At 52.8% G+C, this 13885-nt stretch overlaps 1 protein-coding gene across 4 annotated transcripts in view; it reads right to left on the minus strand.

Annotated features, from left to right (window-relative positions):
- Window positions 1-930: 930 nt before the first annotated feature.
- Window positions 931-13885, minus strand: part of smtnl (smoothelin, like) — a 35210-nt gene continuing 22255 nt past the window's right edge. For all 4 annotated transcript variants that reach the window (XM_068008556.1, XM_068008553.1, XM_068008554.1 and 1 more), the window contains 5 exons: window positions 13002-13077; window positions 8760-8930; window positions 4748-4868; window positions 2788-2939; window positions 931-1319 (listed from right to left, as the gene is read on the minus strand). In XM_068008556.1, coding sequence (XP_067864657.1) covers window positions 1193-1319; window positions 2788-2939; window positions 4748-4868; window positions 8760-8930; window positions 13002-13077 — 647 coding nt within the window. In that variant the 3' untranslated portion in view covers window positions 931-1192. The remainder of the gene's footprint in view (window positions 1320-2787; window positions 2940-4747; window positions 4869-8759; window positions 8931-13001; window positions 13078-13885) is intronic.

The raw sequence follows: 13885 nt of genomic DNA on the forward strand, positions 1-13885 counted from the left end.
TGAATACACGCGTGTGACGTACATTTACCTGTAGTGTGTGTGTGAGGCATTTTCTACTAAAATTGGTGCCTGTGGCTAAAACCATGTTGCCATAGCAACACCTGGGGCTGGTCAATGATTTCTATTGGACGACACAGACCTAGATGGTACTAGTTTTCAGGTACTTGTGCAAATCTGGTTTCCAGGTCACTCTCTGCCAAAATGTACACCTTAGGCTTAATGAATTGCACAAAATACCTGCTCATTGTAACACACAGGGAGCGCTAGAAACTGTACAATTCTGTCTCCCTCCAACGTGACACCCTGTGTCAGTCCTGACGAATTACTTCCCCCAACAGTCTCTCTGTGATTCAGCAGCTGCTGCTCCGAGATACTGAGGCTGAGCATCAGTTTCTGGGAACTGAATGGAGGGACTCACAGAGAGAGAGTAGAGGATATCTCCCACAGCATCAGAATTACCACCTTACTAGGTCAGGTTCAGGGGCAACTTACAAAGTCAGCTGTGGCACAAAATCTAGGCTGACGCTCTGAGGGAGTGCTGCACAGTCGGAGCTGCCGTCTTTCGGATGAGACATTAAACCGAGGTCCCGTTTGCCCTCTCTGGTGGATGTTATAGATCTCGTGGCCACTATTCGAAGACTAGCAGGAGAGTTCTGCAGCATCAGAGTTGCTGGGTTCTGGGGCAACTTATAGGGTCAGCTGTAGTGCCCTGGCCAATATTTATCCCTCAACCAAAATCATTTATCTCATTGCTGTTTGTGGGAGCTTGCTGTGCTCGATTATGTGCTCAAGTCTCTGGAGTGGGGCTTGAACCCACAACCTTCTGACTCAGAGGCGAGAGAGAGGTACCACGGCTGACACCTAATCTCATTAACCATACTAGACTGCGATGTTGAGCCCAGGTTCCCAGAGAAAGACCCTCCCCAACAATACAAGTCAAATTTCTCTTTATTGTAATCATTACGTGAGCTGCTACATCTGCGAGGGCGGCCGTTATTAATTTGCCGCCGTGAATGCTAAACTTTGTGCTGTTTACGTTCACTGAGGGTGTCTCCACATCGAGGCCGATGGGAGACACTGTTGGGGTTCAACCCCTCCCCTGACGCTGCCGTTCGTCTCTGCCAGGTCGGGGGAGGGGGGGGGAAGGCTGAACTCCTCGCCCCCCCCCCTCTGTGGTTGGGGGGAGGGGATTTCACTCGAAACGCCGCAAGTGGTTGTAGAGGGACTGGACGTAGGTGAAGATGCACATGGGGTCGGGTTTGTTCCCCATCACCATCATGTCCTCCACTTCGATCAGCCTGTCACAATGCGCCAGCTTCCTGCAACACCAAGAACAAAGAAAGAATGAACTGGCATTTATATAGCGCCTTTCGTCATCCCCCCCCGCCGTGGGCACTCCAGAATTCCACACGAGCACAGGAGCAGCTTTGGTTAGAATTAAAACGTAGGCAGCGATCGTCAGGGTCAGAACCATAAAGATTGAAGCATGCAGTTCACGATGTCTTTACTATGTGGCATTCTAACCAAGTCCAACCCAGTGGGCACCAGTTAAACAAATGTTTAATTTGCGAATGGAATGAACGATCGCGTCGTAGCCCCGACCAGCTCACGTTCGGTGTGCGAACAGCACTCGCTTTTTGTTTTTTATTAAAACTTTAAACTATTTCAACGTAGCCCGTTCTTAAAACAAACGCTGCTGTAGCTCGGTAATCACCCCCTCCTTGTTAATAGTGAACCGTCTCTTTCGTATGATTCATCTCACATTTCGACAGCTATGTGGTTACAGGCTTATAAATCACCTCGTGCCCGCGCTCAGAATATCCAGACGGCATTTGAACTATCCTGAGTTCATTTCCTTACCACAGAATGTATCCACGCAGGACATGTTGCTTCCGGAAACACGGAGCGGGGTGGTGGGCAGGGGTGGGGGGGGTGGTTTTACAGGTAATGGATTCTCAGCGTGCCCAAGGCCTGTGACACTCTGGGACCTCGCCCTTGTTCGTGCGTTAGCCTCAACAGTGAGCTTCGGCGAGATAGTTTACCGTGGGGTGCAGCGCGAAGCCAAGCTTGACCTCGCACTGGCGGACCTAGCAAGGAGCGGGAACTCTGGCTCACTTCCCCCCCCCCCCCTCCCAGGGCCAAAAGGCCGCTGGCTGAGGCCAATGGTAGCTTTGCCTGATTGGCGACCAGCCGAGTTCAGCCAACTCCCGACTCAGAGCTGGGGTCGAACCTGGGATCTGTGCAGCTTAAGTCACCGCCAGCACATGGTAACATGTGGGCCCCAGGAAACTCGTGAAGCTCAGTAATTTTTTAATGTTCATTCACGGGATGTAGGCGTCGCTGGCAAGAATTGGAGGAGCGCAGAGATCTCGGAGGGTTGTAAGGCTGGAGGAGGTTACAGAGATAGGGAGGGGGTGAGACCATGGAGGGATTTGAAAACAAGGATGAGAATTTTAAATCGAGGCGTTCCCGGACCAGGAGCCAATGTAGGTCAGCGAGCGCAGTGGGTGATGGGTGAACGGGACTTGGTGCAAGTTAGGATACGGGCAGCAGAGTTTTGGATGAGCTGAAGTTTATGGAGAATGCAAGGTGGAAAGTGACAGATTTGCAAGTGATTCCAAGTACGATAGCTCTGGGGGAGCAGGATAATCGAGCAAGGTTTCTCAGTACAGGCGGCTGGACATGTCTGGATATTCTGATCCCCCCCAATCCCCGAGTCTCTGCGTTCCTGCCACATCACAGGAGCTTGTGATGGGCGGTCTCTGTTTGAAATAGGGTAGTACTCACTCTGCCATGCCAAAGGCCAGCTCGAAGTTCTGTTTGCGGTTACTGGGGCTCAGCGTGTTGTAATCGAAGGCTTCCGGGAAGAAGGAGTGGATGAGAGCACAGAACGCCATCCCATTGCTCCAACTCGAGGAGAAATTCTGGATGTCAATCAACTGGATGGAAAAGATGGAGATTTACAATCCAGATCTGATCTCAGGTAGACAGCAGGTTTTCTCTTTTTTGGTGAATTTTGTGCCCATCAAGGTGAAAAATGTTAGTGTTGGGGATGGAACACTCTCCATCTCAGGGAACCAGTGCCAGCACGGGTCAGACACAGAGTAAAGCTCCCTCTACACTGTCCCATCAAACACTCCCAGGGCAGGTACAGCACGGGTTAGATACAGAGTAAAGCTCCCTCGACACTGTCCCATCAAACACTCCCAGGGCAGGTACAGCACGGGTTAGATACAGAGTAAAGCTCCCTGTACACTGTCCCATCAAACACTCCCAGGGCAGGTACAGCACGGGTTAGATACAGAGTAAAGCTCCCTCTACACTGTCCCATCAAACACTCCCAGGGCAGGTACAGCACGGGTTGTATAGATGACTTGAATTTCTATCGTGCATTGCACGACCTCAGAACATCCAAAAGTGCTTTACAGCCAATGAAGTCTTTTGAAGTGTAATCACTGTTGTGATGTAGAAAACGCAGCAGCTATTTTGTGCACGGCAAGATCCCACAAACAGCAATGAGATAATGACCGGATAACCTGTTTTAGTGATGTTGATGAAGGATAAATATTGACCAGGACACCGGGGAGATCTCCCCTGCTCTCCTTCGAATAATGGCCATGGGATCTTTTACATCCACCTGAGAGGGCAGAGGGGACCTCACCTCATCTCGTCTCATCCGAAAGACGGCACCTCCGACAGTGCAGCACTCCCTCAGCACTGGCACCGGGAGTGTCAGCCTAGGAGTGAGGTTTATACCTACCACCTTATGAGTATGCTACCCACTGAGCCACAGCTGGCACTGATCTGGGGTAAAGCTGCTCTACCCGGCCAAGAAAAACGCCCTTACTGCCACAGTGTGATACTTCCCATGTCCGCACACCGGCCATTATATAAGTGGGTGTCAGTATAGTGCCCTTTAATGCTGTCAGCTCATGCCCACTAGGAATGGGCTTGAGGCATTTTACTTGGGAGCCTTAAAGGCAACTGAACAAGAGACTTTCATCCCCTCAGTTTGGGCTGGATTTGAGACCCGGTGAGATGCTGGTGTCTGTCCCCACCCATTCCCCACGTGCTCAGTATTTCTTTGATGTTACGTTGCCCGCAAAAACTTTCCTCCTGTTCTCCTCCCCTGCTCCGCTCGCTGGCCCGGGCACCTGTGGCTGAGAGGCTTTCACCAAGGCCACTCTTAAAATTGGCCACCAGGAGGTCCACAAGAGGTCTCTCCGGGGAGGGGGGGATGGGGAGCGGTGAGAGGCAACAGGGTCTCTCTCTCTCTCTCTCTCTCTCTCTCTCTCTCCGCCCTTCCCTCCCCGTAGAGAAGCAGCTAATCTCAGCTCTGCGCTACGCTGTAGCTGGCAACTCAGATCAGAAACCCTCCAAATGGCCGTCCTTCATTTGTGAGCCTAGACAAGTGAGTATTGGGGGAATATTTTGTTATGGAGGGGGGGGGGGGGGGGGGAGGGGGTGGAAATCAGAGCCTAGCCCAATGTCCCCACACGTGCGTGGATCACTGGGAGTGCAAACCATGGCTGATGATTTCCCCCACTCCGTAACTGAAGGACCACTGAGGCCAGTTGTCGCATTCCCTCCTACTGCCCCGACAAGAGACCGGCTGAAGATTGCCAATGGACCCTGGTCCGCGTTGCTGAGTTCCACATCAGCAAAAAGAAAAGGTTTCTAACCAGCACCTTTTGCCAGCCTGCTCCCTCTCTCCGGGTAGGTCAGTGGGCATTAACCCTTTGCTTACCTTGTATCCTATTGTCTTGGAGCGACACCACTCCAGAAGGATCTGTTTGATGCTGCTTGCGCTCGGGACTCCGAAGCTCTGTGATCGCTGGAGTTTTCCCTTCGAGTCCCCAACTTTGCCCCTGAAACAGCAGGGGGCGGACATCAAACCCTGGGCATCACCACACTCACTGCAACACCCACTGAAAATACTGTGCAGAAGGAGGCCATTCAGCCCATCGTGCCTGTGCTAGCACTTTGGAAGAGCTATCCAATTAGCCCCGCTCCCCCTGCTCGTTCCCCATAGCCCTGCAATTTTTTCCTTTTGGTGTATACTATTTGGTTAAATTTTATTTCTGACTGGCAAGTACCCCTCTGGTTCAGGGGTGAATGTACCTCACTTGAGTAGAACGGGCCTATACTCTCTGGTGTTTAGAAGAATGAGAGTTGATCTCATTGAAACATATAAGAATATTAGGGGGCTTGACAGGGTAGATGCTGTGAGGTTGTTTCCCCTGGCTGGAGAGTCTAGAACCAGGGGGCATAGTCTCAGGATAAGGGGTCGGCCATTCAACACTGAGATGAGGAGGAATTTCTTCACTCAGAGGGTTGTGAATATTTGGAATTCTCCACCCCAGAGGGCTGTGGATGCTCAGTCATTGAATATATTCAAGGCTAAGATGGGTTGATTTTTAGAATAGGAGAATCAAGGGATGTGGAGATCATAGACTCATTGAAAATTTGTGGCACAGAAGGAGGCCATTTGGCCCATCGTGTCCGCGCTGGGATCGGGCAGGAAGGTGGAGTTGAGGTTGACGATCAGCCATGATCTGATTGAATGGTGGAGCAGGCTCGAGGGGCCGTGTGGCCTACTCCTGCTCCTATTTCTTATGTTCACTGGGCCTCACAGACCAGGACAGGATCCCAGATCCAATTCCAGGTCGCTGCCGAGTTGGGAGGCCCATAATTGGCCTCAGTGCTCTGGGTCAGGGAGGGGATCCACGTCCTGAGAACCATCCAGTGACCAGTGCTTCGAGAGTTCATGAGTGTGGGACAGCGGGTAAAGTCAGGACTGGGCCCAGCCGCAATGCCTTCCATGGTGGAATATCTCCTCAACGCTTACTGTGCCCGTCAACACGCATGAGGAACGGGTGCTTGGGTGAGGTCTGTACCCAAGCGAGAGTCCATGATGGAGTGAGAGGAAAGGGAGGACAATGAGAGAGGGAAGGAACTACTTTCTTACTATAAAGAAAGACCCCCATTTATACAGCGCCTTTCACAACCTCAGGACGTCCCAAAGCGCTTTACAGCCAATGAAGTACTTTTTGAAGTGTAGTCACTGTTGTAATGTAGGAAATGCGGCAGCCAATTTGTGCACAGCAAGATCCCACAAACAGCAATGTGATAATGACCAGATAATCTGTTTTAGTGATGTTGGATGAGGAATAAATATTGGCCCCAGGGGAGAACTCCCCCCACACTTCTTTGAATAGTGGCCGTGGGATCTTTTACACCAAACTGAGAGGGTAGACAGGGCCTTAGTTTAACATTTCATCCGTAAGACGGCACCTCTGACAGTGCAGCACTCCCTCAGTACTGCCCCCCCGACAGTGCAGCGCTCCCTCAGTACTGCCCCCCCGACCGTGCAGCGCTCCCTCAGTACTGTCCCTCCGACAATGCAGCGCTCCCTCAGTACTGACCCTCCGACAATGCAGCACTCCCTCAGTACTGACCCTCCGACAGTGCAGCGCTCCCTCAGTACTGACCCTCCGACAATGCAGCACTCCCTCAGTACTGACCCTCTGACAGTGCGGCGCTCCCTCAGTACTGACCCTCCGACAGTGCAGCGCTCCCTCAGTACTGACCCTCTGACAGTGCGGCGCTCCCTCAGTACTGACCCTCCGACAGTGCAGCGCTCCCTCAGTACTGACCCTCTGACAGTGCAGCATTCCCTCAGTACTGCCCCTCTGACAGTGCAGCGCTCCCTCAGTACTGACCCTCCGACAGTGCAGCGCTCCCTCAGTACTGACCCTCTGACAGTGCAGCGCTCCCTCAGTACTGACCCTCTGACAGTGCGGCGCTCCCTCAGTACTGACCCTCCGACAGTGCAGCGCTCCCTCAGTACTGACCCTCTGACAGTGCGGCGCTCCCTCAGTACTGACCCTCCGACAGTGCAGCGCTCCCTCAGTACTGCCCCTCTGACAGTGCAGCGCTCCCTCAGTACTGACCCTCCGACAGTGCAGCGCTCCCTCAGTACTGACCCTCTGACAGTGCGGCGCTCCCTCAGTACTGACCCTCCGACAGTGCAGCGCTCCCTCAGTACTGACCCTCTGACAGTGCAGCATTCCCTCAGTACTGCCCCTCTGACAGTGCAGCGCTCCCTCAGTACTGATCCTCCGACAGTGCAGCGCTCCCTCAGTACTGACCCTCTGACAGTGCGGCGCTCCCTCAGTACTGACCCTCCGACAGTGCAGCGCTCCCTCAGTACTGACCCTCCGACAGTGCAGCGCTCCCTCAGTACTGACCCTCCGACAGTGCAGCACTCCCTCAGTACTGACCCTCCGACAGTGCAGCACTCCCTCAGTACTGACCCTCCGACAGTGCAGCGCTCCCTCAGTACTGACCCTCCGACAGTGCAGCGCTCCCTCAGTACTGACCCTCCGACAGTGCAGCGCTCCCTCAGTACTGACCCTCCGACAGTGCAGCACTCCCTCAGTACTGACCCTCCGACAGTGCAGCGCTCCCTCAGTACTGACCCTCCGACAGTGCAGCGCTCCCTCAGTACTGACCCTCCGACAGTGTAGCACTCCCTCAGTACTGACCCTCCGACAGTGCAGCACTCCCTCAGTACTGACCCTCCGACAGTGCAGCACTCCCTCAGTACTGACCCTCCGACAGTGTAGCACTCCCTCAGTACTGACCCTCCGACAGTGTAGCGCTCCCTCAGTACTGACCCCCCTCCGACAGTGCAGCGCTCCCTCAGTACTGACCCTCCGACAGTGCAGCGCTCCCTCAGTACTGACCCTCCGACAGTGCAGCGCTCCCTCAGTACTGACCCTCCGACAGTGCAGCGCTCCCTCAGTACTGACCCTCCGACAGTGCAGCGCTCCCTCAGTACTGACCCTCCGACAGTGCAGCACTCCCTCAGTACTGACCCTCCGACAGTGCAGCGCTCCCTCAGCACTGACCCTCCGACAGTGCAGCGCTCCCTCAGTACTGACCCTCCGACAGTGCAGCACTCCCTCAGTACTGACCCTCCGACAGTGTAGCGCTCCCTCAGTACTGACCCTCCGACAGTGCAGCACTCCCTCAGTACTGACCCTCCGACAGTGCAGCGCTCCCTCAGTACTGACCCTCCGACAGTGCAGCGCTCCCTCAGTACTGACCCTCCGACAGTGCAGCGCTCCCTCAGTACTGACCCTCCGACAGTGCAGCGCTCCCTCAGTACTGACCCTCCGACAGTGCAGCGCTCCCTCAGTACTGACCCTCCGACAGTGCAGCGCTCCCTCAGTACTGACCCTCCGACAGTGCAGCACTCCCTCAGTACTGACCCTCCGACAGTGCAGCGCTCCCTCAGTACTGACCCTCCGACAGTGCAGCGCTCCCTCAGTACTGACCCTCCGACAGTGCAGCGCTCCCTCAGTACTGACCCTCCGACAGTGCAGCACTCCCTCAGCACTGACCCTCCGACAGTGCAGCACTCCCTCAGCACTGACCCTCCGACAGTGCAGCACTCCCTCAGTACTGACCCTCCGACAGTGCAGCACTCCCTCAGTACTGACCCTCCGACATTGCAGCACTCCCTCAGTACTGACCCTCCGACATTGCAGCACTCCCTCAGTACTGCACTGGGAGTGTCAGCCTGGATTTTGTGCTCAAGTCTCTTGAGTGGGGACTTGAACCCACGAACTGCTGACTCAGAGGTGAGAGTGTTACCCACTGAGCCACTTATGACATGGGGATGTGCTGCCCCTGTGGGTGACCCCTGACCTCTCCCTCCCTGTAACCTGTAGGGATCAGGGGCAATGTCTTACCTGCTGCCTTCATTTTCAGACTTCTCGAAGAGAGCCTTCCTCGACTGAGGTCCGGATGTCCGGGGCAGCGTCTGTGACCTCACCAGCAGAGGTCGCTTTTCGCCCTGTCGAGGCAGGGTGGGAGGGGGGGATCGGGATTTGGAGGTCATGTCCGGGTAAAGGTCAAGTACGCTGCAGGGAAACGAGACAACAAGTGAGTAACAGCACGGAAACACAGTGCGTGTTCCACCTTGTGAAGGTGGCACTATAGGCTACCTGGAAAATATACCGAGGTGAACTTGCTCTCTCTCTCTCTCTCTCTCTCTCGCTGGCTCAGTGGATGCTACGGGACTACATGGAGCAAACAGGTCCCAGGTCTCTGGGAGATAGCTCTCAGAATCGCCCTCAGTGCCCGTGGCCTCAGGAGGATTCCGATGACAAACACTATCCCGGGAAGTGCACGTACGGAAGTAGCAAAAGGACGTGATGAGGCTCGTCTGGCGATCCGCTCCCCTTGGCCAAGCAGCCTGCTGACACTCGATGGTCCTGGGTCCACCCATGAAGTAGTGGCCACTTGGGGTGAGGTACACTGGAGGGAAGGTGGGGGGGGGGGGAGTCTCTGGAGAGCTGAACCCCTGCAAGAGTCCGCACCATCGGGAGACGGAGAGGAATTGGGTCGGAAATTTCCAGATGTTCCTGCAGCAAGCGGTAGTGTGCGTTAAAGCCCCATCAGACTATAAGCAGGGTCCCCATACAGTGCAGCCCACCCATAAATCCAACACTTGCCTTCTTGCTGGGGTTCTGACAGGAAGGAGTCGGCCAAAGCCTCTCGAATACCCACGCTGCACGTCCAAGAGACTTTTTTAAAACCCTCTTTTGGTTAAACTCATCTTTCCCTCAGCAAAGGCCAGAGTTAAACCTCCTGCACAATGTCAGGATGTACTAGATTTGGATTTTCAAAAGGCATTCGATAAGGTGCCACACAAAAGGTTGTTACTCAAGATAAGGGCTCATGTGGTTGGGGGTAATATATTAGCATGGATAGAGGATTGGTTAACGGCTAGAAAACAGAGAGTAGGGATAAACGGGTCATTCTCAGGTTGTCAGGCTGTGACTAGTGGGGTACCACAGGGATCAGTGCTTGGGCCTCAGCTATTTACAATCTATATTAATGACTTAGATGAAGGGACCGAGTGTAATGTATCCAAGTTTGCTGATGATACAAAGCTAGGTGGGAAAGTAAGCTGTGAGGAGGACACAAAGAGTCTGCAAAGGGATAGAGAGAGGTTAAGTGAGAAGGCAAGAAGGTGGCAGATGGAGTATAATGTGGGGAAATGTGAGGTTATTCACTTTGGTAGGAAGAATAGAAAAATAGAATATTTTTTAAATGGTGAGAAACTATTAAATGTTGGTGTTCAGAGAGATTTGGGTGTCCTGGTACAAGAAACACAGAAAGTTATCATGCAGGTACAGCAAGCAATTAGGAAGGCAATTAGGAATGTTGACCTTTATTGCAAGAGGGTTGGAGTACAAGAGTAAGGAAGTCTTACTGCAATTATACGTGGCTTTTGGTGTGACCTCACCTGGAGTACTGTGTACAGTTTTGGTCTCCTTATCTAAGGAAGGAGATACTCGCCTTAGAGGGGGTGCAACGAAGGTTCACTGGATTGATTCCTGGGATGAGAGGGTTGTCCTATGAGGAGAGGTTGAGTAGAATGGGCCTATACTCTCTGGAGTTTAGAAGAATGAGAGGTGATCTCATTGAAACATATAAGGTTCTGAGGGGGCTTGACAGGGTAGATGCTGAGAGGCTGTTTCCCCTGGCTGGAGAGTCTAGAACTAGGGGGCATAGTCTCAGGATAAGGGGTCGGCCATTTAGGACTGAGATGAGGAGAAATTTCTTCACTCAGAGGGTTGTGAATCTTTGGAATTCTCTACCCCAGAGGGCTGTGGATGCTCAGTCGTTGAATATATTCAAGGCTGAGATCGATAGATTTTTGGACTCGAGGGGAATCAAGGGATATGGGGATCGGGCGGGAAAGTGGAGTTGAGCAATGATCTGACTGAATGGCGGAGCAGGCTCGAGGGGCCATATGGCCTACTCCTGCTTCTATTTGTTATGTTTTTATGTTAGGAGCCAGCTGGGATAGAGCAGGGAGGCATCGCGATGGTTTCTAACTGTACATGATTCCGGGGTTCATTTGTGTAGTTACCAGGATGTAGAATTGGCCCTGGTGTCGCCAGACTAAGGTTGATATAGGGTCACAGCTGGGCTGGGTCAGTCATAGAATGTTCCAGCACAGCAACAGGCCACTCAAACCCAAAGTCTGTGCTGGGATTTTCACCCATTGAGCCTCCCAGTCTAATCCCACTCTCCTGCTCACTCCCTGTACCCTTCAATATCCCACCCAGTCTAATCCCACTCTCCTGCTCACACCCCGTACCCTTCAATATCCCACCCAGTCTAATCCCACTCTCCTACTCACTCCCCGTACCCTTCAATATCCCACCCAGTCTAATCCCACTCTCCTACTCACTCCCTGTACCCTTCAATATCCCACCCAGTCTGAGCCCACTCTCCTGCTCACTCCCTGTACCCTTCAATATCCCACCCAGTCTAATCCCACTCTCCTGCTCACTCCCCGTATCCTTCAATATCCCACCCAGTCTGAGCCCACTCTCCTGCTCACTCCCTGTACCCTTCAATATCCCACCCAGTCTAATCCCACTCTCCTGCTCACTCCCCGTATCCTTCAATATCCCACCCAGTCTAATCCCACTCTCCTGCTCACTCCCTGTACCCTTCAATATCCCACCCAGTCTAATCCCACTCTCCTGCTCACTCCCTGTACCCTTCAATATCCCACCCAATCTAATCCCACTCTCCTGCTCACTCCCTGTACCCTTCAATATCCCACCCAGTCTAATCCCACTCTCCTGCTCACTCCCTGTACCCTTCAATATCCCACCCAGTCTAATCCCACTCTCCTGCTCACTCCCCGTATCCTTCAATATCCCACCCAGTCTAATCCCACTCTCCTGCTCACTCCCCGTACCCTTCAATATCCCACCCAGTCTAATCCCACTCTCCTGCTCACTCCCTGTACCCTTCAATATCCCACCCAGTCTAATCCCACTCTCCTGCTCACTCCCTGTACCCTTCAATATCCCACCCAGTCTAATCCCACTCTCCTGCTCACTCCCCGTATCCTTCAATATCCCACCCAGTCTAATCCCACTCTCCTGCTCACTCCCTGTACCCTTCAATATCCCACCCAGTCTAATCCCACTCTCCTGCTCACTCCCTGTACCCTTCAATATCCCACCCAATCTAATCCCACTCTCCTGCTCACTCCCTGTACCCTTCAATATCCCACCCAGTCTAATCCCACTCTCCTGCTCACTCCCTGTACCCTTCAATATCCCACCCAATCTAATCCCACTCTCCTGCTCACTCCCCGTATCCTTCAATATCCCACCCAATCTAATCCCACTCTCCTGCTCACTCCCTGTACCCTTCAATATCCCACCCAGTCTAATCCCACTCTCCTGCTCACTCCCCGTATCCTTCAATATCCCACCCAGTCTAATCCCACTCTCCTGCTCACTCCCCGTACCCTTCAATATCCCACCCAGTCTAATCCCACTCTCCTGCTCACTCCCTGTACCCTTCAATATCCCACCCAGTCTAATCCCACTCTCCTGCTCACTCCCTGTACCCTTCAATATCCCACCCAGTCTGAGCCCACTCTCCTGCTCACTCCCTGTACCCTTCAATATCCCACCCAATCTAATCCCACTCTCCTGCTCACTCCAACACCAGCCCTCAAATTCAGCTCAGATTCACGTAGGAAGAATTCGTAAGAGACAGTAAATGTGGTGAATTGGCCCTCATCCCCTTTGGAGATTTTTGTGACTTTCTTTTTTGGGGGGTATAATAAGTTTCCCCCTCCGTTTGCCCCTTTCTGTGTCTGGACACCTTTGTGGTTGTGAAGCCATGGGCCCCACCTGCTCCCCACACCACCACCTGTGCCCCCCTGTAACTGGCTTCCAGGAGGTGCTCATGCCTAACTCTTCCCTACACCTCCCTTCCCATCCTACCCCAGAGACCCCCCCGCCCCCACCCTGCATCCCGAGCCTTTAACAAACGCAGGAGAGACTCAAGCGGTGGGTGTATAGTATCTGGCACTGGTAGCGATTTAGATCCCGGGCGCGGAGCTGGTGGGAGGTGATTTGCTTGCGGTGGTTTCACTGAGTCCCTACCTGGATGGAGATCGGACATCGCTCGACATCGAGTAACTGATGGAAGAGACCGTCTTAGAGACACTGACACTTTTGTCTGCAAAAAAAACCAATCCAGTAGAAACAATGAGGCTCTAGAGAAACACAAACACATCTCCCTGCTTTCCTTCCCCACCAATATTAGCCTCAGAGGACTCTAGGCCTGGCCTACAAATGAGCCACGTGTAATTTTATTGATTCCAATGACAAGGAGCAAGTCTTTTCTTTAGGGAGGAAATTGCGGGTCCCCTAGCAGAGATATTTAAATCATCGACAGCTACAGGTGAGGTGCCTGAAGATTGGAGGGTAGCAAATGTTGTGCCTTTGTTTAAGAAGGGCGGCAGGGAAAAGCCTGGGAACTACAGACCGGTGAGCCTGACATCTGTAGTGGGTAAGTTGTTAGAGGGTATTCTGAGAGACAGGATCTACAGGCATTTGGAGAGGCAGGGACTGATTAGGAACAGTCAGCATGGTTTTGTGAGAGGAAAATCATGTCTCACGAATTTGATTGAGGTTTTTGAAGGGGTAACCAAGAAGATAGATGAGGGCTGTGCAGTAGACGTGGTCTACATGGACTTTAGCAAAGCCTTTGACAAGGTACCGCATGGTAGGTTGTTACATAAGGTTAAATCTCACGGGATCCAAGGTGAGGTAGCCAATTGGATACAAAATTGGGTTGATGACAGAAGACAGAGGGTGGTTGTAGAGGGTTGTTTTTCAAACTGGAGGCCTGTGACCAGCGGTGTGCTTCAGGGATCGGTGCTGGGTCCGCTGTTATTTGTTATTTATATTAATGATTTGGATGAGAATTTAGGAGGCGTGGTTAGTAAGTTTGCAGATGACACCAAGATTGGTGGCATTGTGGA

Source organism: Heptranchias perlo, chromosome 28 (genome assembly GCF_035084215.1).
Source record: "Heptranchias perlo isolate sHepPer1 chromosome 28, sHepPer1.hap1, whole genome shotgun sequence".
Lineage (NCBI taxonomy): Eukaryota > Metazoa > Chordata > Chondrichthyes > Hexanchiformes > Hexanchidae > Heptranchias > Heptranchias perlo.